Genomic DNA, 22,946 nt, shown 5'->3' with positions numbered 1-22,946 from the left:
CACGGGTGCACCAGGACCCGGCGTCGCAGCGGTGCACACACATAAGACGCGCGTGTGCGAGGCCAGGCTCGCACAAGGGCAGGTATGCACGCGCGAGGCCAGTCGTGCACGCGCCGGCGGAGAGCGGGGCCCGGGCCGTCAAGTGGGCAGGTGCGCGCTGGGCAGTTTCAGTGTCACTTTTGCGGCTCCTGCGCCTTTAAGTCTCGCGCAGGTGCGCAGAGCTGACATCACGGGGCGCGGCGGGGCCGGGCCCGGGGCCGGTGCCGGGCGCTCGGGCACTTCCTCTCGATGGAGCCGGCCCGGCGGGGCAGCGCGGACCAGGGCTCGGCCGCCGCCTTGGGGCCCCGGCTCGGCCCCTCGTGGGGTCCCTCACCCTCCGCCGCCGCCGCAGCGCGGCCGGTGCCTTTCGGCTCCGGCGGCTCGGTCGCGGCGGCGCCTTTCGTTGGCGGCGGCGGTGGTGTCCCTGGTGCCCGCCGGACCTCTCGGTCGGACGCCGCCTGCGACCCCTTCCCGTATGGCTGCCCGCGGCCCGGCGGGGTGCAACGTTGCGGTCCTGAGGAGCGGGCCCCGGGCAGGGCCGCCCAGCCCCTGCCGCTGGAGGTCGGCAGGGCGCAGCCTGAGGGGCCCAACGGACCCCACACCTTCCCGCTGCCGGCCTTGCTGCCCCCCAGCCCTGGCGCCCCCCCGGCCCGGCCCGGCGTGCAGTCCCCCGTAGCGCCCGCCTTCCCCGAGCTCGGTCCCCTGGAGCATGCTGTGCCTGGGAAGCTGCCGTCCGCCGAGCGGAGAGAGATGCTCCCCAAGGCAGAGTCCAGCGACCACATTTCCGCTTGGGCGAGCTCTTCGCCGCGGGCCGCCGGGCTGCCCAAAGCCGTCTCCAGCGAGTTCCTCGCCAGCGGGCGGGTGGGCCTGTCCAAGCCGTCTGCTCTCTCCAAAGCGGAGCCGGAGGAGCTCTCCCTCTTCGGGAGGTCCCTCGGCCAGCCAAGTGCTGGTGATTCCTCTGACGCACTCGGCTGCTCGGGAAGGAGCCCAGAGGACAGTTCGTTCCGGTGAGCAGGTGTTGTTGGGGTGGGGGGACAAACAGCGGGAGCAATGCTGGGCCAAAGCTGCCAGGGCTGTGGAGCGGCAAGTGCAGCCTCCTGTGGGGCTGGAGTCGCCCCTTTCTTCCCACTGTAAATGGTGTTCACGTGGAGGAGATTGGGATGACGAGCTGTGAACACCCAGGTTTAGCGAGGGGGAAGGATGCTCAGTGCTTACTGTCTGTGCAAGCAGTGTGCATGGGGTGGCATGTCACAGGTTGTGGAGTGGGTATCATCTGCCCCCACTGTCCTGGAGCTCTGGAAACGATGTGGCACTACCCTCTCTTGCTGTTGAAACATTCTCACTGTGACTGAGACTTGACCTAGCGCTGCTGGAAGAGCCTGCAGGCTGTTAGCGCGTGCTGCATAACAGCACTCATGTTGTGACTGATGGTGGCTTTGCACTGATGAAGGACACTGCTGCAGGGCTCGCAGCGCTGCTGTCACGTGTGGTGCCCTGGCCTTTCAGACTGGCTGAGCTCTTGGGCAGAGTCGGGGGCTGAGACTGGGTTCTTTTCCCCAGGAGCCCCAGAGATGTGTGATTTCTAGGGAGGGGAAGCAGTTTTTCAGGGAGACCCTGTCTTGCAGGCTGTCTGCTGTGCTAGCCTGCCTGTGTCAGTCAGTGGTGATGAAAGCAAGAGGTCTTTTGTGTTGGTTTCTAGAATTTCACAGGGTTCTGGGTTAGAGTGGGGCTTGCTTTGCACCAAGATGCAGATCATGGGGCAATTCAGAGGAAAGGACCCATCTCCTGTATATGTCCTAGCTGAGGTTCAGCTGTGGCTGTTTCTGCTGTGGGCAGGGAGCTTCCTTGGTGGAGCTGGGGATTGAACTGGGGTGGGGGGAACAGGGAACACCTCTGAACCCCAGTCTTAGTCTGTTCTTCCTTTGTCCTCCCAAGAATCACAGTGGTTACCTGGAACGTGGGCACAGCTATGCCCCCGGATGATGTGACATCCCTGCTGCACCTCAACACAGGCGAGACAAACGACGTGGATGTGATTGCCATTGGGTAAGATGTTATTAAGGTGCAGGGCCCCCTCCCCTGCTGCACCACATCCCTTTCTGGGGAATTGCCATAGCCCTGTGGGGTGGGGAATGGAAGAGCTGCAGCCCAGCCCCCCTGGGGCATAGTGAGCAGGGAGAGGTGTGCATTGCAGGCAGCAAAATATCAGAAAAGATAATGGAGAGTCTGGTCCCAGAAAAATGGAAATGCTAAAAGGAACAGAAACAGAAATCCCAGGTAGCCTTGAACCCCCAAAGGGCCTGGAGCTGGCTGTGCTGTACAGAGCTGGGGCCTTGGCAGTGCTGCTTTTGCTATGAGCCCTGGCAGCCATGAGGTCAGGTCTGCAGAGGCATTCAACTTGCCTGTTGGAGTCCTCTGGGAGTGTTTTTTTTCAGCTCATCTTTTGCCCATGGTATACAGGCCTCAAGGGCACAAATTTGCCATTCTCTCATAGATGGATTGGTTCTGTTCCCCTGGCAACACTTAACTTTGGGCATGGCAGTGCCATGTTAGTGTGGTGAGGTTTTATTGGCATGGCTGGTGAGGCCAGAGTCTAAGGGCACACTGGTCTCTTGAGGTTTGCTGTGGCGTGTGGATTCCTGCTAAGACCAGAGACATGCTGCCTTTGCACAGGGAGTGAGACGCTGCTTTTGCCTGTGTGTGTGAGGTGGAAGAGCTGGATTTGCCTCAAGGAGGCTCCCAGGGACTCCCTGATTCTCCATGCTCCAGAGAAGGGGCAGTATAAGGCTAAGTCTGCCAGAGCTATGATGCTGTGTTGGAGCTGGTCTCCTGGTCCCTTTGGCCTTGCAGGCCAGCAGTCTGGGGCTGTGGAGGTAGATTGAAGCATGAATGGATGGGGTAGGGGTGTAGCTGACAGCCAGAGACATGTTGGGACAGTGTCCTGGCTGGGGCCAGGTGTCCTGCTGCTCCCTACCCCCAGGCTGTTTCTCCCTGGCTGTGTGCTTCCTCTGACCCATGTCTCTGCGCCCTGAGCACTTGATACTTCTGGCCAAGACATTTCCAGATTCTGCCATTCACTGGGAACATTCTCCTTCCTCCTCTTAACTAATTGCTGACCCAGGAGGACACTAATTAACTTTCTGTTTGCTGCTGCTCTGAGCTTGGTGGCTAGGATGCATCTGGACACCCTGTGCTGAAGTACTGGTGAGACTTGGCTTCTCTGTAAAGACCAATACAGCTGAAATGTCCGATAAGTCCCTCTTACACCTAGAGACTGCTGCCCAGCTCTGTGCAGGTGAACTGCTCCTGCTTTAGAAAGGGCCGAGGCCTCTTATGGATTCAGGGCCACTTATGCCTTCCGCTAACACATGGCCCAGCATTGCTGGAGCAAGGATATGGCTGGCTTGTGCTCTAAACCCAGGGTCCTCCTTGAACTGCCCTTCCTGCCCTGGTCCTGCTCCACAGCACTATGCTTTGGCACCTCTCCTAAGGAGCTCCTGCTAGCTTGGAGGTAAATGCTTTCCTGGTGTGGCTATGGGACCTGTCCCTTTCCTCCCAGGCTGCAAGAGGTGAACTCTAAGATAAACAAGCGCCTGAAGGATGCCCTCTTCACAGATCAGTGGAGTGAGCTCTTCATGGATGTGCTGAGCCCCTTCCACTTTGTCCTGGTAAGGAGTTCTCAAAGGGGCTGGGCAACAGGTGTTCGCTCCGTGCCTGTCAGGCAGGTAGACCACAGATAGGAAGAGTTGGACTGCAGGGATGGAGGGAGGAGTTGCAGTGGGAAGGCACAAACTGGTGGCAGGACAGCCTGCAGCTATCCAAGCAGCATGTGGGGACTAATCTGAGGGCTAGAGGTGTGTCTCGCCAGTGTGCTGTCTAGCTTTTACCACCCTGCTCCCTTTCCTGCACCTTGGGCTTTCCCTGTGGGGCTTTGGAGACACTTGCTGCCTGCTTCATCGCACCAAGGCAAGGAAGTGTATGGGGGAACAAGCCTTTGCTTCTGGCAGCAGCCTGCAGGTCCCAGGGCAGGTTCAACTCCCCAGGGTGCTTGCCCCAGAGCATATGCAGGCCTTGACATTGCTGGGCTTATCTCAGCTGTCGGTATGGAACAGGTTGTAAAGAGAAGCTGTGGCTGCCCCATCCCTGGCAGTGTTCAAGGCCCGGTTAGATCGGTCTTGGAGCAACCTGCTCTAGTGGAAGGTGTCCCTCTCCGTGGCAGGGGATTGGAACTCTAGGAGCTTTAAGGTCCCTTCAACCCAAACCATTACATGATTCTATTCAGGAGGGTGTTAGTAAACTCTGAGCAAAATGTGCTATTAGTCATCTGCAAGATAGGGAGCATGCAAAGGATGGGGGTGCTTCTCCTATGGCCTGGAGGTGGGGGAAGCTGTCCCTGGCCCTACAGGCCCTGCTATGGCTACCATCTTGCTTCAGCCTCTGTCCCTATTCCAGGTCAGCACTGTTCGAATGCAAGGTGTGATCCTACTGGTATTTGCCAAGTACTACCACCTCCCCTTCCTGCAGGACATCCAGACAGACTGCACGAGGACAGGGCTGGGAGGCTACTGGGTGAGTGTAGCCCTAGGGGAGGTGGTGAGGGGCTGGCTTCCCAAGGAGTCACAGGATCCTCTTGGTGCAGGGCAACAAGGGTGGGGTGAGTGTTCGTCTCTCCATCTTCGGCCACATGGTCTGCTTCCTGAACTGCCACCTGCCAGCACATCTGGAGAAGGCAGAGCAGCGCAAGGAGGACTTTGCCACCATACTGCACATGCAACAGTTCGAGGGGCGTGTGGCCAGCGGCATCCTGGACCATGAGTGCGTACCCCATCAATTTGCTCCCCAGTCTGGGCCAGGGCTCTAATGCCAGCCCCTGTCTTTGACTCCCTCAATCCCAGCACAGCTTGGAGACAGGATTTTGCCTTCAGGGGTGCAAAACTGTCCCATGGCCCAGCAGCCCAATATGTTGGGGTAGGTGTTAAGAGAGATCCTTGGTCTCCCCTGGAGCACATCCAGGCATGAAGCAGCTCTCTGCCATACTGGCACTGTTGGATTTTGGAAGTGGTGAGTGGAGGGCCTGGCTCAGACCCAGTGTCTTGGCTATGCATTCAAACTCAGTAGGTGATTTGCTGTGGAAATTTCTACCACCAATGATCAGGGAAGGTGGGCCTGTTAGTTGATGGTTCTTGGTCCTACCTGGGTGGGGCCTGGCTGCTGGGCAAGCTGTCAGCGAACTGCTGACCTGTACTGGTGCTCTTGGGAGCACCTGTGCCACAGGCTGAGGCTGCCCACAGGATATTTCTCCCCTGTCAGCATCAATAGTCTTGCCCCTTCCAGCTCATTGCCCTCTTCCTACCCACAGCCTCGTGTTCTGGTTTGGGGACCTCAACTTCCGCATTGAAAGCCTTGACATCCGCTTTGTGAAGTATGCCATTGACAGCAACATCCTGAGCCAGCTATGGGAGAAGGATCAGGTGAGAAGGATGGGCACACTGCAGAGCCTCAGCCAGGCCCCAGGTGGCACTTGGCTCTTGTTCTACAGCTGCATGGGCAGTTTTGGCAGGACATGTGCCCTTACTGCTCATGGGACGCAAAAGGCCCTAGTTCTGTGTGGAAAGGGCAACACAGTCCCAGGATGGTCTTTGTAGGAGCTGGGAACATGCTTCCTTTAGCAGTATGCTAGGAAGAGCTGGGGGCCTACAGATTTGCTGCTTGCATGGCATAGACAAACCCTGAGAACTGTGTGTGTGGGGCTGGCAGCAATGGGGCAGGGATGACTGTGCTAGGGGTGGAGAGCTATTGGGGGGCTTGCAGAGGGGTCTGGCCATAAGGGCTGGTGTGCTCCTGTTCTCTTTCCCATAGCTGAATATTGCCAAAAGCACCTGGCCTGTCCTCAGTGGTTTTCAGGAGGGCCCCCTGAACTTCCCACCCACTTTCAAGTTTGATGTAGGCACCAACAAATATGACAGCAGGTATGATTGCAGAGCTCAGGTATGTGCTGGGCCTGGGAGCAGGTGGCACAGCTGAGGGGTGCAGGTGGGGCACGGATGCCAGCCAGGGCACGTGCTGGTGGGGCAGGGGCTGATGCTGGTGCAGATGGATGGGGGGAGAGGGGTAGGCTGGGACTCGCAAGCTGGGACACAGCTGTTGTGCTGGTGCCAGTGCAGGTCTGTCCCTGCAGCTGCACTGAGCTGTGTGCCAAGATGAGCTGCGTCCCCTGCCTGTGCATATGGTAGTACCGGGGGAGGCAGTTTGGGGTGGAGCCCACTGGCCCCTGCCAGGCAAGAGATGCCCCTCTGTGCCCTGCAGTGCCAAGAAGCGGAAACCTGCCTGGACTGACCGCATCCTCTGGAAGATCAAATCTCCCAGTGTTGGGCTTGGCGTAGGTGGGCACCGGCCCAGCCGGGGTGTCCTCTCAGTGAGCCAGCTCTGCTACTGCAGCCACATGGAGTACACAGTCAGTGACCACAAGCCAGTAGCTGCCATCTTTGCAGTGCAGGTGAGCACCACCCAGGGCCAGTGGGCACACAGTCAGGGACTTCAGGGGTGAGACACGCAGATAGTGTGTGCAGCTTATGATGGGGTGTGTGGGGCTTACTTTGTTTGGTAAGCTGTCACCATGGCTGGGGGCTGCTAGACAGGTGCCCTGGGCAGCAGGGGCAGCTCTCTGGCATGCCCTTCCTTAACGTGTATCATAGAAACACAGAATAGTTAGGGTTGGAAAGGACCTTAAAATCATCTAGTTCCAACCCCCTTGCCATGGGCAGGGACACGTCACACTAAACCATGTCACCCAAGGCCCTGTCCAACTTGGCCTTGAGCACTACCAGGGATGGAGCATTTACCACTTTGGGCAACCTGTGCTAGTGCCTCACCACCGTCACAATATAGAACTTTTTTCTTGCATCCAACCTGAACTTCCCCTGTCTAAGTTTGAACCTGTTACCCCTCGTCCTATCACTACAGTCCCTCATGAAGAGTCCCTCTCCACATCCTTGTAGGCCCCCTTCAGATACTGGAAGGCTGCTATGAGGTCTCCACGCAGCCTTCTCTTCTCCAGGCTGAGCAGCCCCAACTTTCTCAGCCAGGCTCCATACGGGAGGTGCTCCAGCCCCTGATCACCCTCATGGCTTCCTCCAGACTTACTCCAACAGTTCCATGTCCTTCTTATGTTGAGGACACCAGAACTGCACACAATGCTGCACATGGGGTCTCATGAGAGCAGAGGGGCAGGATCACCTCCTTCCACCTGCTGGTCACGCTCCTTTTGATGCAGCCCAGGACACAGTTGGTTTCTGGGCTGCGAGCACACACTGAAGCCAGCTCATGTTTATTTTCTTATTGACCAGCACCCCCAAGTCCTTCTCCACAGGGCTGCTATGAATCTCTTTCCTGCCCAACAGGTAGCTGTGCCTGGGATTGCCCCGACCCAGGTGTAGGACTTTGCACTTGGCTTGTTGAACTTCTTGAGGTTGGCAATGGCCACCTCTCAAGTGTGTCAAGTCCCTCTGGATCCTTCCCTCCAGAGTATCAACCAAACCACACAACTTAGTGTCGTTGGCAAACTTCCTGAGGGTGCCTCAATCCCACTGTCCATGTCACCAACAAAGGTGTTGAACAAGACTGGTCCCAGCACCAATCCTTGAGGGACACCACTCATTACCCATCTCCAGCTGGACATTGAGCCATTGACCACAACTCTTTGCGTGTGGCCATCCAGCCAGTTCTTTATCCACCAAGTGGCCCATCTATCAAATTGACATCTCTCCAGTTTAGAGACAAGGATGTTGTGTGGGACATTTTGAACGCTTTGTACAAGTCCAGGTAGATGACATCAACTGCTCTACCCCTGTCCATCAGTTCTGTAGCCCTGTCCTAGAAGGCCACCAAATTGGTCACGCAGTATTTCCTGTTAGTGAAGCCATGCTGGTTATCACCAGCCATCTCATTTTCATGTGCCTTAGCATGCCTTCCAGGAGAATCTTTTCCAAGATTTTTCCAGTCACAGAGGTGTACATTTCTCTTGCAGTTTGCTTCCAAGACAGACAAGCCTCTGGTTGAGATTTATGTGGCTGATGAATGGAGCAGGCCTGAGCAAGCAGTTGTCAGGTACAAGATGGCTGCTGGCTTCCACCGGAGCTCGTGGGACTGGATAGGACTCTACCGGGTAGGGGCTTGGGTGCTGCTGGGGCTGAAGGGAGTGGGGTGCACTGCACAGCACTGGGGGGTTTCTTCTGAGCTACCCCCAAATGGTGAGCACTGGTGCATGGCATGGGCCTGTGCTTTGTGCTTTCCTTTTCCTGGGGAAGCCCTGGCAATTATTCAGGATTTGGATAGCAGCATTAGGAGCAGGATTTGGCCCTGCTTCAGGAGGCTTAGATCCAGTAGTTCCCTCTTTCTCCTGCCCGGTGGGCCCCACAGGGTCCAAAGCTGGCATTCTTTAGAGGCTGGGGGCCAGGGCACTGTTGAGTGGGTGCAAGGCAGCTCTTGGTTTTGCTGTGTGAGGAGAGGGGGCTGAGTGCAAGGCAAGCTAAGGCAGGGTGGGAAGTGATGGTGCTGAGTAAGGCTTATGTTCCTGTGCACCGGTGTTCTCCCATTTACATGCACACAGGTGGGCTTTCGACACCCTAAGGATTATGTGTCTTATGTCTGGGCTAGGAGCGATGATGGTGAGCGCTGCTTGGAGAAGCAACCATGTGCACAGGTGAGCTGGGCCAGCCCTGCTGTGCTGCTGGGCACATGTCTCATCATGGGGGGACAAGGACCTCTTTATGCCTCTGATGGTACAAGGGGGCACCTCCTCACTACTCTGTGCTGGGCCTTAGGCAGGTCTACTGTGCTGGAGTAAGGGATATTGGCTCTGGGCTGGAGGTGGGAGGGGGCATCCCTGTGCCAGGTCTTGGTGCCCATCAGCTCTCTCTGGGCTACAGGTGATGTTCTCAGAGGAGGCACTACCCAAGGGGAAGGGCGAGTACATCCTTGGATACTACAGCAACACCTCCAGCAGCATTGCTGGTGTGACTGAGCCCTTTCAGGTCAGCATGGCCAAAAGGCAGGGGTGAGGGGTTGAGGGAGGCAGGGGGTGATGTATATAAGGGTGCTTGGCTGGAGGAGGACAGTGGCTTTGGTGCCCCAGATCAGCCAGCAGCGCTGATGCAGGGGTGCAGATCTCCATGCCCAGGTCAGAGGAGGGCAGCAGCCCCACAGACAGCTCGGGCAGCAGCTCAGAAGAGGAGGATGACAGCACACTGGTCCTGCTGGCCCCCAAGTCCCGTAGCCCCAGCCCAGGCAAGATGAAAAGGCACCGGAGCCGAAGTCCCAGCCTAGCCAAGTTCCAGGGCCTCATCCTGCGGCCATCAAGCCAGGACAGGGGTACAAGCCGCAGCCCCTCACCCCAGAGCCGCCGTGGCCTCCCTGGGGACATCCCCACCATCCACCTGCCCCAGGAGGAGCTGGAGTGCTGTGGAGTGAAAGCCAAGGAGCCAGGGCGAACACCCAGCAGCCAGGAGGGCAGCTCCTTCTACCAGACTGTGCGGGAGCAAGGTGGCCCCTGGCGTGTCTCTGCTGACAACACCTTGGCCAGGGCTGACCCCAGGAACCTGGGCCTGCTGCCTGCACTCCGCCTTGAGATGATCGACCAAGCTCTGGGACGGCGGAGGGAGAGCACAGACCAGGGCTACCTTAGCCAGAGGATGAGTCCCACCAGCCCCCCTGGCTGCAGCACCTCCCCAAAGGAGGGGAGCAGCCCTCAGGAGCTGGACAGCCATAGCTGTGCCCTGGGCCACTGATACAGTGACCCTTGTCTCCTTCCTCCCTGTAGTGTGCTTGCTGTGTGCTTTCCTCTGCCACTTTCCTGCTGAGACATCTGTCTTCCCCCTTACTTATTGCAGTGATTTCTCAGTACTGTGATAGAGGCCTCCCCCTGGTCCTTCCAGCCTGAGCTGCTGCCCTGGGCCTGATATAGCTGGGATGTGGCACAGGGGAAGGCAAGGCTAGTCTAGTATGGTGGGGGGACAGAGTCCACTTGAGATTCAAAGTTGCAAGACCCTTTGGTCCTATGGGAGGAGTGCTGGCTTCACACATGAGGTGGGACAGGAGCACAGGGCTCTGGTAGCAATGGTGTTGGGCATAGAGCAAGGACTGCCCCAGGGTACCCCTTACATCAAAGCTTGCTCCTTCCCTGCTGCTACCACTGTGCCTCAGCCTGGACATAGTGCAAGCGACAAAATAAACCATCCTGCCCACTCCTGTTGCACTGTGCTTACTACAGAGGTGGCAGGATCGCCCCCTGGTGTGGAGACCGCAGCATGTGCAAGGGGGACAGCAGGCTTGGCCCTGGCACCACACACCACACTCAGACAATCCTGTATTCATCTTCTGCACACAGGGACTGACCCCCTCCCTAAGCCAGCCCAGCCCAGCAGTGCCCATCCCACCCTGGCTGGGGAAGGGGGTTGGATCACACCACAATGCTCAGCTGTCCCAGCTGAGGAGGCACAAACCCAGGTTGTTGGCAGTGCTGTCCCCCATGCCTGGGGGAATCTGTGTGCCCCAGAGCACAGCAGGAACTAAAGAGGGTGGGGTTCCACTTTCCCAAGCCCTCCTCTTCCTTTCTGCCTGCTTTGATGCTCATAGATGGCAGCCACTGCTGCATACACAATCCCCTCATCTTGAGAGTCTTCTCAGTCCATCTGCTTGCACCTGCTACAGCTGTGGCACCCCGCAGCTCCATGCAGTCACCCCAGCAGTTGCACTTAGTGACATCCTTTGCCTCAAGAACCAGAAATTGTGTAGCTTCACCTCATGGCTGCAGCACAGGACATTTTCCTCCCCAGAAGAAGCAGTACTTCTCAGGCATCATCAGGGCATGGTGTGAGGCTGAGCCCGAGGCTTCTGCTCCAAGGCCATCCAAAGGCATTGCTCATACAGAGTGACACCACTGTGCTGTGTCTTCCAGTCTGGATGCTTGTCCCTGGAGTTCACATGCAAAGAATCCTAGTGTCTCAGGGTCTTTTTGAGATGACATGCAGGTACTAGCACAGCTTGGGCTGCTGCAATACAGCTGCTGAAGAACCATCAGTGAGCATCAGTGTAACACTGCCACTCACAAGCATTCCTTTCCACTCTAGCCTTACTCATGGCACAGTAGAGGACAGTGCTTGCAATGCTGGCTTCATGCCAAGCAGGCAGGACAGCACCCAGCCCTGCCAGGGCATCCCTGCTGCCCCTGCAGGCTATGTTCCTGTGACCCTTCAAACTTACTTGTGTTGTGAGCCCTCATTCAGGCTGCAGTCAGTGGATGGCTCTAGAACAAAGCAGTCTGTGGTAATGCGGTTTGCCAGGAAAGCCAGCTCCATATCACTGAGGTCCCTCATCCTATGCAGGAACCATGCCAACCTGTGGGCACAGCAGGGCAGCAGTCAGCCGCTGCTGGCCAGGTTGGATAGCCCACCTTGCCTGACCGCAAAGTATCTGCACATAGTGTCCTGTGATGGTGGGAAGAGCCTTTTCCTCCTGGACACACACCTGTGAGTGCAGTTGCAGTGGAAGAGCATCAGGTTTCCATGTTGTGCAGCTGGTACTTCACCTCGCTGGGTACAATCTGGTGCTTACACTTATCCAAGTGCTTGTAACTCTTGCACACCCTGCCCAGGCCTATGGACAGCACAGCAGTGAGGGGCACCCCCAGCGCACAACCACCATGGGCTGAGACCTTGGGACACCCCAGCTATGATTCATGCTCTACCCCCGGCACCCACTCACCCTGCTGCTGTCTGCACCTTGCCACAACAGTCATCAGGGAGGCTCTGCACCACTCCACAGCTGGGCTGGATTGGATGCTGCCATCCTGAGGGCAGGCAGGGTGTGCTGAGCCCCAGACCCTTGCAGTGCTCCTCCAGGCACTTGCCTTCCTCCAGCAAGGTCCTGTTCCAACATGGTCATTGCTGTTGAGGGCATAGGCTCCAGCCCCCACTGTGCTGCTGCATGCCTGCTTGTGGGCTCAGCCTTGTCCCTGGCGAATGTGGGGGACAAGGTACCTGGTCCCTGTGGCTGCTGGGCTGTAGCAGGTCTCTGTGCCCGGTAGAGCTGAGGGTTTTGTCTCAGCTGCTGTCAGAGGCTCTTGTGCCCTACTCTTGAGAACTCCCCTCCCTTGCCTGGAGGCTACACAGCAGGGCAGCCAGTCCCCTCTGTGGGCAGGCTGTAGTTGTTTTGACACTGCTGCACCATCCTGGCCAGGGGTACTACACCATAACGCTCACATCTGGGAACATCACATGCCAGAAGGCCCCGTATACCCACTCTGCCGCAGCCAAGCCAGTGGCAGCAGGGCTGCGCATGCCCAGGGCTGCTGCAGCGGATGCTCAGCCAAAGGGCTACAGCACCGGAGCACTCACCCTCCCCGCCAGTGCCACTGGACGCACTCCTCGCACTCCAGCACGAAGCACGGCACCTCCAGCAGGTTGAAAAAGGTGACTCCGATGATGTTGGAGATGGTGTCGTTGAGGTCCAGCAGGCACTGCCGGAATCTACGGGGCACACCGAGGCGGTGAGCTGCTCGGCGGCCCCTGGGGGTGTCTGTGTGTGACCTCCCGGACCCGGCCTCCGGGGCACCTGGCATCACATTCGCAGTGGGATATGGTATGCAGGCGGTAGTTGCGGATGCCCGTAGCTGAACTGCAGCGCCGTGGTCTGCGCCGAGCACTGGTCGTGCTCACGACAGCACCGGTCGGGGCCGCGGAAGAGACCTACGCGCAGCGTCGGTGAGGACAGCCCCGCCGGGAGGATGGGGTGCGCCTGACCGCTGCTCCCTCCTCGCCCTCCCCACTCAGTACCCACCTCGCCGGCATTCCCCGCCGAGTCACCGGCTCCGCACCACAGCGTGTCCGGAAACGCTGAGCCCCGCCGGCGCGGAGGCTCTGTCAGCGGCACGGGTTCGGTACAGGAGGCGCGGCGCCGCGGGTCGCGACGGACCCAGCAGGCACGGGTGCCGCCGCGCCCAACCCAGGCGCCCTCCACCAGCGCGGCCGGGCCGCGGTCCCCGCGGCTCAGGAAGGACACGTGGCGTGCGCCGCCCGCGCCCCCCGCGCCCACACGGCACCGCCCGGCCGGGCGCTCGCGCTTCCGCACAGGCCAGTTCCGCCCGCACCCACACCCTGCTGCGCGAGCCACCCCGTCCACCGGCCCCGCCTTTGAACGCGCGCCAGCCGGGCGGGGGACACAGCGCTGATTGGTCCGCGCTGGCCCCGCCCCACCCCGTGGGAGGTGAGCAGGAGGGGCGGGGTGCCGGTCGTGCCGTCTTCCCTGTGCACCCCGCTTCCGGACACCCTCGGGTCAGTTTTGTGGGACAGAGCCCCCGGGAGGGTGCAGGGGCACACGTGCTGGGGCAGCGATGTGCGTGTGGGTATATGCAAGTACCTTTACCTAGGCACTGCCAAGTCCACCACTAAACCATGTCACTAAGGACCTCAGCAGCACATTTTTGAACACCTCCAGGAACAGTGTGACTCCAGCACTGCCCTGGGCATCCTGGTCCAGTGCCTGAGCACCCTCTGGGGAAGGAATTGTTCCCAATATCCAGTCTAAACCTCCCCTGGTGCAGCTTGAGGCCATTTCCTCTTGTCCTATCACTTGTTCCTTGGGAGAAGAGTTGAGTCACTTCCTGGCTTTATCCTCCTTTCAGGTTGTTGCAGAGAGCAATAAAGTCCCCCTGATCCTTCTCTTCTCCAGGCTAAACCCCCCAGGTCCCTCAGCCATTCCTCATCACACTTGTGCTCCAGGCCCTGCACCAGCTCCATTGCCCTTTTCTGGACCCAGTCCAGCACCTCAATGTCTCTCTTGTAGTGAGGAGCCCAGAAGAGCTCTGTCCTCTTTGCACCCTCCCTGCAGGCATTTCTATATGTTAATAGCTTTTCCATAAACTTCCTTTGCTCCAGGCTGAACAGACCCAGCTCTCACAGCCTCTTCAGCTACTCCAGTCCCTTTCCACCACCATGGCCTTTGCTGGACTCACAAGTCTGTGCCTTGCCCGGGTGAGCTGGCACAGACTGGAGAGGACACAGCAACCCCCCATTCCCTTTTCTCCTCCCAGAGGTTGGTAGTGCTTGTCCTGCTGCAGCTGGGGCCACTAGTGGCCTCTGCTATGAGGATATATCCCTGGATCCTGCTCAGCCAGTGCCCAGCAGGATCCCAAGATCCATCCCTGCAGAGCTGCTTTCTGGCTGGTGGCCCAGACTATGCTGGTACATTTACCATCTGGGAACTGTGATCTCGAAATACCTTAGGAGTGTGGCTGGGCTGCAGGGCAGTGTTCACACACACGCACCGCCCCCCCCCGCCCCTCCCCCCCCCGCCCACTTCCCTTGTGCCCAGGGGAGGGTTGATCAGGGTGGCCAGTGGGTTCAGGAATCCCCATTCCACTGCATTTCTGCTGCATCCCACAGGGATTTTTGCTCTGCCCCCGAGAAGTGACGCACTGAGGTCCAGCTTCATCTCTGCCAACAGGGAGCTGAGGAGGGGCTGGAAAGAGAAGGAAGAGTCAGAAAGAGCCACCATGATTCCCCCAGTGCAGCTCTTGCTTCTGGAGCCACCCTCTGTTTTAAGTACTTGACCAGGGTTATGCTCTAATGGGACAGTTTGCAGAGTTCCACGCTCCCATGAGTGCTGCAGGGCAGCCAGGGGCTGTCAGCCAGGATTTGGCAGCAGAGCCTTATCTCACTTTACCAGAATTTCCCTAACAGCATGGACAGAGGCCAATGCCACAGACAAGTGCAAAGTCCACTGCAACAGTGATATAGCTGCTGTGTGCCACCCATGACATGGCCAGAGGTGTTGCAAGGGCCTCTCAGATGCTGTGTCACTTGGTGGGCCACCTCTAGGCTCACAGGTCCCCTGTCCCATGGAAGGACCTTTCCACCCTGGAGGCTGTGTTCACTAAGCGGGATGTGGTTGACATGCTGGTGCTGGGGTGGGCTCTGCAAGGGGATACCCTGTGTCAGTGGAACCAGCTTTCATCCACCCCACCGGGAACCACAGAGTTCTTCTGCTGAGGGCTCTACCACCCTGTACTGTGCTCCTGTCTCCTGCACCTTCAGTGTGCCCCAAGGCTGCCTGATGCCTAGGTTGTGCTTGCAGCCCTGCACTGGCCCCACAGGGGTAGCCTCACACTGGCAGCACACTGAAGCCTTGGCTGCCAAGGGACCCAGGACCCAGTTTGAGTTTGTCTGGAACATAATGGAAGATAAGGCAGGATGCCAGGGGTTCCAGCCTTTATCCCCCAAGCAGGTGGGGAGGGACGTGGCTAGCCCCATGCCACAGAGCCCCCCTGTGTCTAAGCAGGCAACTGCTGCCCTGCTGCTGGCTGCTGGGGTAAGGCTGAGGTCTGGCCAGCAGGTGCAGGTCTGAGCCCTGCGCAGGCCTGCACCAGCTCCACTGGCATGACCCAAGGGCACAGCAAGGTCAGCACTGGGCTGAGAGGCCAAGGAGTTGACACAGCTCCTGGGGCACCACTGAGTAGGGGAGTGCTGGCAGCCACAGTCCTGTGTGGTGAGGCTGGCAGGCAGGTCCTGGGCTGGTTGGCAGGTGTGCAGGGATGAGCTGGTGAAGTGATTCACACACTCTGCTCTGCATTTGGGGGTCTCCCGTACAAGAAAGACATCCCATAATGTAGCAAGAGTGGTGAAGGCTACTGAGCTGGTCTGGGCTGCGGCTGGGCTTCCTTGGGCTGGAGGAAGGGCAGGAGAAGTGTGAGTTTATCTGCTTTGAACTTTGGGTCATGGCAAGGTTCATTCCTTCCTTTTGCACTTCCAGGCCAGCATGGGCATTGGGGTGATGCTTTTTGTGGGGATGTCTTGCAGGGAGGGGCTGGATGTCCTGACTGTGGGTGACTGCTAGTCCTGGGGCTTTGTCCATGTCTCGTGTGGACATGCAAATGTGTGAGGGTGTACCCTGCACCCTGCCAACTGCATCCTGCTCCAGTGGGTGTGGGGCACAGCTCTCCCCTCTCTGGAGAAGGGGCTGTTACCCTGTCTGGGACAGTCCCTGAGAAGCCCAGGCTTTTTGCAGTACAAGCAGGGAGGGGAGCTGGCTCTGGAGATGACCCCAGCTAGGTTCTGCATGTGAACATGTTAACATATAAACATGTAAACCTATAACTGGCTCAAGAACTGCCATGGGACACTGCCCTTCATGTGGGATACCCCTGGTGGTATTGCATAAGGAATTCTTGTAGCACTGGATAAAAGTCTTTCTGGTTTCCACTGCTCTGAGCTGGAACTTGCAGCTTTGTGGACATAAAAAGGAGGATAACCACAGGGTATTCTGGACACAGAAGGCAGAGCAGCGAAACAACTTTGCACAACCAAATCTCTGCAAAGGCTGGAAGCCAAAACAAGAGCTGGCGCAAGCAAAGGGATGGTGCAGTTGCTTCACATCTGAGGTGAGGTTATAAATTCAATCAGCTTGCAGACCCAGGGGAGGCTTGAGGGCTTGTGTGGACATGCCATGCACTCACAAATTCCTCCATCCCCCTCTGGGGCATGGTGCAATGACATTCCCCAGCCAGCAGTGAACACATCTCCCACCAATGTATTACCACATCTGCCATGCACCTCTGCCCAGAAGAACCTGGGTTGAGTCCTGGCCCCATGTCACATCTTTGTCACACCTGGGTCCCCTCCTTCGTGGGGCACAAGACCCCACACTTGGGCCACCCTGTCAGGCTTCTTCTTAAGCACACAGCAGCCAGGAGTACCTTCAGTGCCCCTGACCTGGCCTGCTGTATTGGAGTGCCTCGCTGACAGGAGCAGAGCTCAGTCTTTCTGTCAGCTGGTGGCACTGGGATGTGGTGGGAGTCAGGCTCTTCTGCTGCTTTTGTGGCATCTATCTACTTCCTGGCTGCCATCTGGGCCTAGAGGCTAGGGTGATGGACTTGGCTTGTCCCTGCCCTGCAGCCCTGGTTCCATTTCAGGCTAGGATTAAACTAGTGTCCATAGGTGCTCAGCCCACTTTGCATAAAGACGGGCTTACTCTGCCTGCACCGTCAGGCCCATGTGCTTTCTAGAAAGCACAGTCTCCTTTCTTTTGGTGTCCAAGGTAAACTGTGTACTGGTATTTTCATCTTTTTGGAAATGAGATGAAGGGGCCAAAGCAGATTGACAAGAGAAAAAATTCCTGTATGCTTCAGGTTTGCTTAGCATTGTGTATATTGGATTTGACTGTGAGCTTCTACAGCTGATGTGGAGTTTTAGGTGCCTGCAGCAGAAAGTGTTGTATTGTGCTAGATGTATAATAATACATCTAGCAGAAAAAGGCTAAAAATGTTACAGCACATATGTCTGCATTACTCCTAGTGTGAAGATGAAAGGCAAGGACCTGTAGGTAGAGTACAAGCTGGATCGTTTATTACAAGGATTACACAATATTTATATGCTTCCAAGCAATTAGCCAAGCACATCTGTCTCTGCCTTGCAGTTACATTTATGACTTTGGGCAAAAGGTCTGTCTGATTTTTCTTATCAACATCCTATACCCAGTTCCAACTTCCTTATTCCTTGCCAGTTCCAACATCTTCCAAGTACCAGCCAGGGGACGGGTCACTCTTAATTGCCTGCTGTAGTTCCTCCTTCTCATGGTCTCTGGCAGTTTCAATGCATTCCAACCCCCACAGTTCCCCCTTCTTGTTTTATCAGTGCAGTAGAGACATGTCTCTCAAAAGCCTGGGGTAACATTCACTGCATACATTGTAACAAACAAGGTACAACACATACCATGGCAAAGAGGGCAAGCAAAAAGGTCAATCATCCTTTAACTTTATAGCCTTTAAAGTCCTTTGACTTCATAGCCACCCAGTTATACCCCCTGCATCATCTTCCCTTAACTTTGTCATAGTCTTTCAACTTATGGACACTTTCATGTATGGATTCTGAATGGTTTGATAAATTCATGTAACACATTCCTTTCAAAATTTCACACCCATGTCCATGCGCTAAGAGGAGAAAATTGATTGCTGCCTTATTTTGCAGTCACATGCCTAATAGAGTTGACATCAGTGAGCAAAGCAGAGAGAGCAGATGCTGTAGCATTAGTTTATTTAGCAAGCCAACATCCTAACTTAGTCAATGTTGTGAAAGCTTGAGTGCTGGCTACTCCGGGAGCTAAAAATGAGGCAGCTATTATTTCACCTGAGTTCCAAAAATTTACTTTGTCATCCCAGCTCAGCTGAAAAGCATGTGCTGACCTTCGAGAACACAATCCTCATTTATTTATTATCATAGTGTTATTAGGGATAAACATGCCCAAGGTCCCTACTGCACACGGGCCACCCTTTATATGGGATGGCACCCCCTGCCAGGCCTGATCTTGCGGCAGCTGAGGCACAAACTCTTTTTCTGGCTACAAACAAAATCCCTTATTGAGTGAGCTTAGAGGCTTTTATAGTATTCTGTCTAGTGGTTAGTAGTGGTTAGTTCCTTTGGTACTTTTCCATCATGAAATAATCTTACTGATCACGCACTCTTTCAGCCAATCACATCACTGTCAAGCCTTTGCTTGAGTAATTATTGCTAAACATAGTTCTTTGCTATCACTACTCATTACATCATCACTTCCACTTTCCCTTGACTACACATTCTTTATCTTGCCTTAAGCATCCTCCTGTTTCCAAATTTCTTCGGTTCCACCTGATGTTCTTTCTCCAGTTCTTCCCAACTTGTCCCATTCACTTCTTCCAAGGTTTGTGGCTGATAAAGAGTCCAGATGTCAGGGCTCTTGTCCAGGTCTGCTGGCTCAGCTTCTTGTGCAGCATTCCCCTCATCTCCCCCTTCTTTATAAACTAACAAAACATTGTTACTAGATTTAGCGATCAAACGATTTATATAAGTAATTAAACAAAGAACTGTGATTAAAATATATAAAAATATTTTTACACAGGCTACTGCGATTTTAATAATGTCTTTCAACCATGCACTGATGCCCCATCCTGACAGCAAACTTTCTAGCCAATTCCAGCTACTGTATATTCGCAACTTCTGAACTCCATCCTTTAGGTTTTGAATTGCTTCATGGACAGACTCAGAATGATCAGATAGGTTCACGCAACACATCTCATCAAAGTCTTTACAACCATGTCCTCGAGCTAATAGCAGAAAGTCTGTGGCAGCTCTATTTTGAAGGGTAGGATGTTTGACTGAATCTGTTAACAGACCGTTGCTGTGGGTGAAAAACCTCCAGGGCAGAGGCTGGGTTTCTTCCCGCCTCTCACCGGTAGGAGTGGACCCCCTGCCGCCCCACAGCGCGGGTATTGGCAGGCGCAGCGCGTACCCGCGCCTGCTGAAGCTCACAAAGGCGAGGGGCGAGCGCGTATCATAGCCCTCTCTCCGCGGGCAGACAATGAGGGGAGCCCGTCGGCGCCTGCTGCTGCCGCCGCCGTGCGAGTGAGTGAGGTCGCGGCAACGGGGAGGTGGAGGTGGCGCGCCCGTATTCCGCAGCTCCTTATCCCACCGCTGCCACCAGGTGCAGCCCCTCGGGCGGAGGGGAGCCTCTGCCTCCGCCCGGCTCCGGCGGTAGCGCCGTTTTCCTTCCCGCTGTCCAGCCCGCGGTCCGCCTCATAACGGACGGGATGTGGAGCATTCAGGTTTTGGGGCAGGTTTACATCACGTTCATTTTTCACTTCTTTTTTAATGTTTTTCCACATATCATGCAGGTCAGGGGGGTAGAGGTCAGGTTCTCTATCAGGGTCGATTGGTCCAGGATCAAAAAGGTCATCTTTGCCTGGCTCATTTGCTGTCGCAGCCTGCCGGCGGATATCTTCCCAGAGATCGATACGCGTGGGAGGGTGCGTGAGCACCAGCAAAGCTTGCGTCCCATGACAGCCAATGCCAGTATGAGGCTCAGTTTATGGGTCTACTGGCAACAGGTCGAGAGGATCCGGGGTGTTGTTTGTTGGGACAGGAGGGGCTGATAGTGCCTATGACTCCTGTGCTGCCCCACTAAGTGCCTTATAGACTGAGCACCATACGCTGGTAATTTTGGGGCTGCCGTGTCATCCCTCGTGGCTGCATCCCAGAGGCAGACTCCAATCTTGTCCCATATTCCCTTCTGATAAATATTAGTTGATGTTGCCTCAGGGGCATGGGTCGAGACCCATATTAACAAGTCTTTCAGTCTATCTTCATTTACAGTAACCCCCTTCTTCTCTAGGAATTTTACTAGCACTCTGAACACTGATTTGTGCTCGCGGGATACTGAGTTTCCCATGTTCGCAGCTGCTTACCTCAATCAGAGGTACTATTCAATTGCTGGAAGCCCTTTCGGGGTTCGGCTGGGCTTCCTCACCGATCGCTGAGTCACGGCTCCCCGTCAAGTCCCTGCTTGAGCGCCATTTGTGAGGATGGAAGGCACAGACCCAGAGGTAGAGTACAAGCTGGATCATTTATTACAAGTATTACACGATATTTATATGCTTCCAAGCAACTAGCCAAGCAAATCTGTGTCTGCCTTGTGGTTACATTTACGACTTTGGGCAAAAGGTCTATCTGTTTTTTCTCATCAACATCCTCTATCCAGTTCCAACATCCTTATTTGCTACTGGAGTATCCCTGAAGTGGTGGGCAGAAGGTGGCTTGTGTTTATTTTGAGTAATCACAGTACCTCTGGCATGCTTCAATTCATCCCGGTGTTCATGTTAGTCAACTTGGAGGGCCAGAACAGCTTCACAAGCTCAGGCCTTGTGACTGCCTTTACCACTGTGGCCACACTGCATGCACAGTCATCCTATAATCTCCCACCCTCTGGGGCTGACATTCACCACTTTTGTGCTCTAAGCCAGAGATTCTCTGGGCAGGCAGGGCCAAGATATAATTTTCATAGAATCCCAGACTGGTTTAGCTTGGAAGGGACTTAAAGCTCACCCTATTCTAAACCCCTGCCACAGGCAGGGACACCTTCCACTAGAGCAGGTTGCTCCAAGCCCCTGTGTCCAACCTGGCCTTGAACACTGCCAGGGATGGGGCAGCCACAGCTACTTTGGGCACCCTGTGCCAGCGCCTCAGCACCCTCACAGGGAAGAGCTTCTGCCTAAGAGCTCATCTCAGTCTCGCCTCTGGCAGGTTAAAGCTGTTCCCCTTGGCCTGTCCCTACAGGCCCTTGTCCAAAGCCCCTCTCCAGGTTTCCTGCAGCCCCTTTAGGGACTGGAGCTGCTCTCAGGTCTCCCCTTCAGAAGCCTTCTCTTGTCCAGGCTGCCCCAGCCCAGCTCTCTCAGCCTGGCTCCAGAGCAGAGCTGCTCCAGCCCTCACAGCATCTCTGTGGCCTCCTCTGCACTCGCTCCAACAGCTCCACGTCCCTGTTGTGCTGTTGCCCAAGAGCTGGACCAGGACTGCAGGGGGGGTTCCGCAAGAGCACAGCAGAGGGGCAGGATCCCCTCCCTGAGTTGCTGCTCACACTCTGGGGGTGCAGCCCAGCATATGGGGGGTTCTGGGCTCAAGCGCACACTGAAGCCGGGTCGCGGGGAGCTTCCCCTCACCCAACACCCCCAAGTTATTCTCCTCAGGGCTGCTCCACTCAGTCTCCCCCAGCCTGTGTCTGGGGACTGCCCTAGCCCAGGACCTTGCAGTTGGCCTTGTTGAACATGAAGTTCACACAGTCCCACCTCTCCAGCTTGTCCAGATCCCTTTGGATCTGATCCTTTCCCTCCAATGTGTTGACTGCACCACACAGCCTGGAGTCATCAACAGACTTGCTGAGGGTTTCCATGTTGCCAACAAAGATGTTGAACAGGATCAGCCCCAACACTGACCCCTGAGGAACATGTCACTGATCTCTGCTTGAACATCAATCCATTGACCACAAATCTTGGACCATTCAGCCAATTCCTCATCCACCGAGTAGTCCATTCATCAAATCCATGCCTGTTCATCATATTTGAAAAACCATGGCAGTTGTGCCATGGTGATATCAGGTGAAGCTCCCAACAACTGGATAAAGGGAAATATAACCCGCATTTTCAAGAAGGATGAAATGGAAGTCCAAGGAAACTATAGACCACTCAGTCTCCCCTTAGTGTCTGGAAAAATCTTGGAAAAGATTCTCCTGGAAAGCATGCTAAGGCACATGAAAAACAATGAGATGGTTGGTGACAACCAGCATGGCTTCACTAACAGGAAATCCTGCCTGACCAATTTGGTAGCCTTCTAGGATGGGGCTACAGAACTGATGATGTCAGTTGACATCATCTACCTGGACTTGTACAAAGCGTTCAAAACTGTCCCACACAACATCCTTGTCTCTAAACTGGAGAGATGTCAATTTGATAGATGGGCCACTTGGTGGATAAAGAACTGGCTGGATGGCCACACGCAAAGAGTTGTGGTCAATGGCTCAATGTCCAGCTGGAGATGGGTAATGAGTGGTGTCCCTCAAGGACTGGTGCTGGGACCAGTCTTGTTCAACACCTTTGTTGGTGACATGGACAGTGGGATTGAGGCACCCTCAGGAAGTTTGCCAACGACACTAAGTTGTGTGGTTTGGTTGATACTCTGGAGGGAAGGATCCAGAGGGACTTGACACACTTGAGAGGTGGCCATTGCCAACCTCAAGAAGTTCAACAAGCCAAGTGCAATGTCCTACACCTGGGTCGGGGCAATCCCAGGCACAGCTACCTGTTGGGCAGGAAAGAGATTCATAGCAGCCCTGTGGAGAAGGACTTGGGGGTGTTGGTCAATAAGAAAATAAACATGTGCCGGCTTCAGTGTGTGCTCGCAGCCCGGAAACCAACTGTGTCCTGGGCTGCATCAAAAGGAGCGTGACCAGCAGGTGGAAAGAGGTGATCCTGCCCCTCTACTCTGCTCTCATGAGACCCCATGTGCAGCATTGTGTGCAATTCTGGTGTCCTCAACACAAGAAGGACATGGAACTGT

The 22,946-nt window shown here is 55.7% G+C and overlaps 2 protein-coding genes across 2 annotated transcripts; one reads left to right on the top strand and one right to left on the bottom strand.

Annotated features, from left to right (window-relative positions):
* Nucleotides 1-250: 250 nt before the first annotated feature.
* INPP5J (inositol polyphosphate-5-phosphatase J) lies at nt 251-10,280 on the top strand. The gene is made up of 12 exons (XM_065692408.1): nt 251-1,046; nt 1,975-2,085; nt 3,599-3,707; nt 4,492-4,608; nt 4,679-4,854; nt 5,399-5,510; nt 5,899-6,008; nt 6,346-6,535; nt 8,066-8,203; nt 8,648-8,740; nt 8,967-9,071; nt 9,204-10,280. The coding sequence occupies exons 1-12, from the start codon at nt 289-291 to the stop codon at nt 9,822-9,824; spliced, it is 2,640 nt and encodes an 879-aa protein (XP_065548480.1). The 5' UTR covers nt 251-288; the 3' UTR covers nt 9,825-10,280.
* Nucleotides 7,351-21,783, bottom strand: PLA2G3 (phospholipase A2 group III). Its single transcript, XM_065692884.1, is given in 8 exon segments — nt 7,351-11,008; nt 11,299-11,433; nt 11,563-11,593; nt 11,596-11,691; nt 12,432-12,648; nt 12,874-13,190; nt 19,295-19,616; nt 21,637-21,783. Coding segments are annotated over 8 exon segments (1,377 nt in total). The 3' UTR covers nt 7,351-10,896.
* Between the last annotated feature and the right edge of the window lie 1,163 nt (nt 21,784-22,946).

Source organism: Lathamus discolor, chromosome 12 (assembly GCF_037157495.1).
Source record: "Lathamus discolor isolate bLatDis1 chromosome 12, bLatDis1.hap1, whole genome shotgun sequence".
Lineage (NCBI taxonomy): Eukaryota > Metazoa > Chordata > Aves > Psittaciformes > Psittacidae > Lathamus > Lathamus discolor.
This window is presented reverse-complemented; position numbering and strand designations above follow the sequence as displayed.

Excerpts from the sequence above, each read along its gene's own strand:
- INPP5J (XM_065692408.1), top strand. The coding sequence starts at position 289 with ATGGAGCCGGCCCGGCGGGGCAGCGCGGACCAGGGCTCGGCCGCCGCC. Across the intron at positions 6,536-8,065 it reads CTGCCATCTTTGCAGTGCAG|TTTGCTTCCAAGACAGACAA; the intron begins GTGAGCACCACC and ends TTTCTCTTGCAG. Across the intron at positions 8,204-8,647 it reads ACTGGATAGGACTCTACCGG|GTGGGCTTTCGACACCCTAA; the intron begins GTAGGGGCTTGG and ends ACATGCACACAG.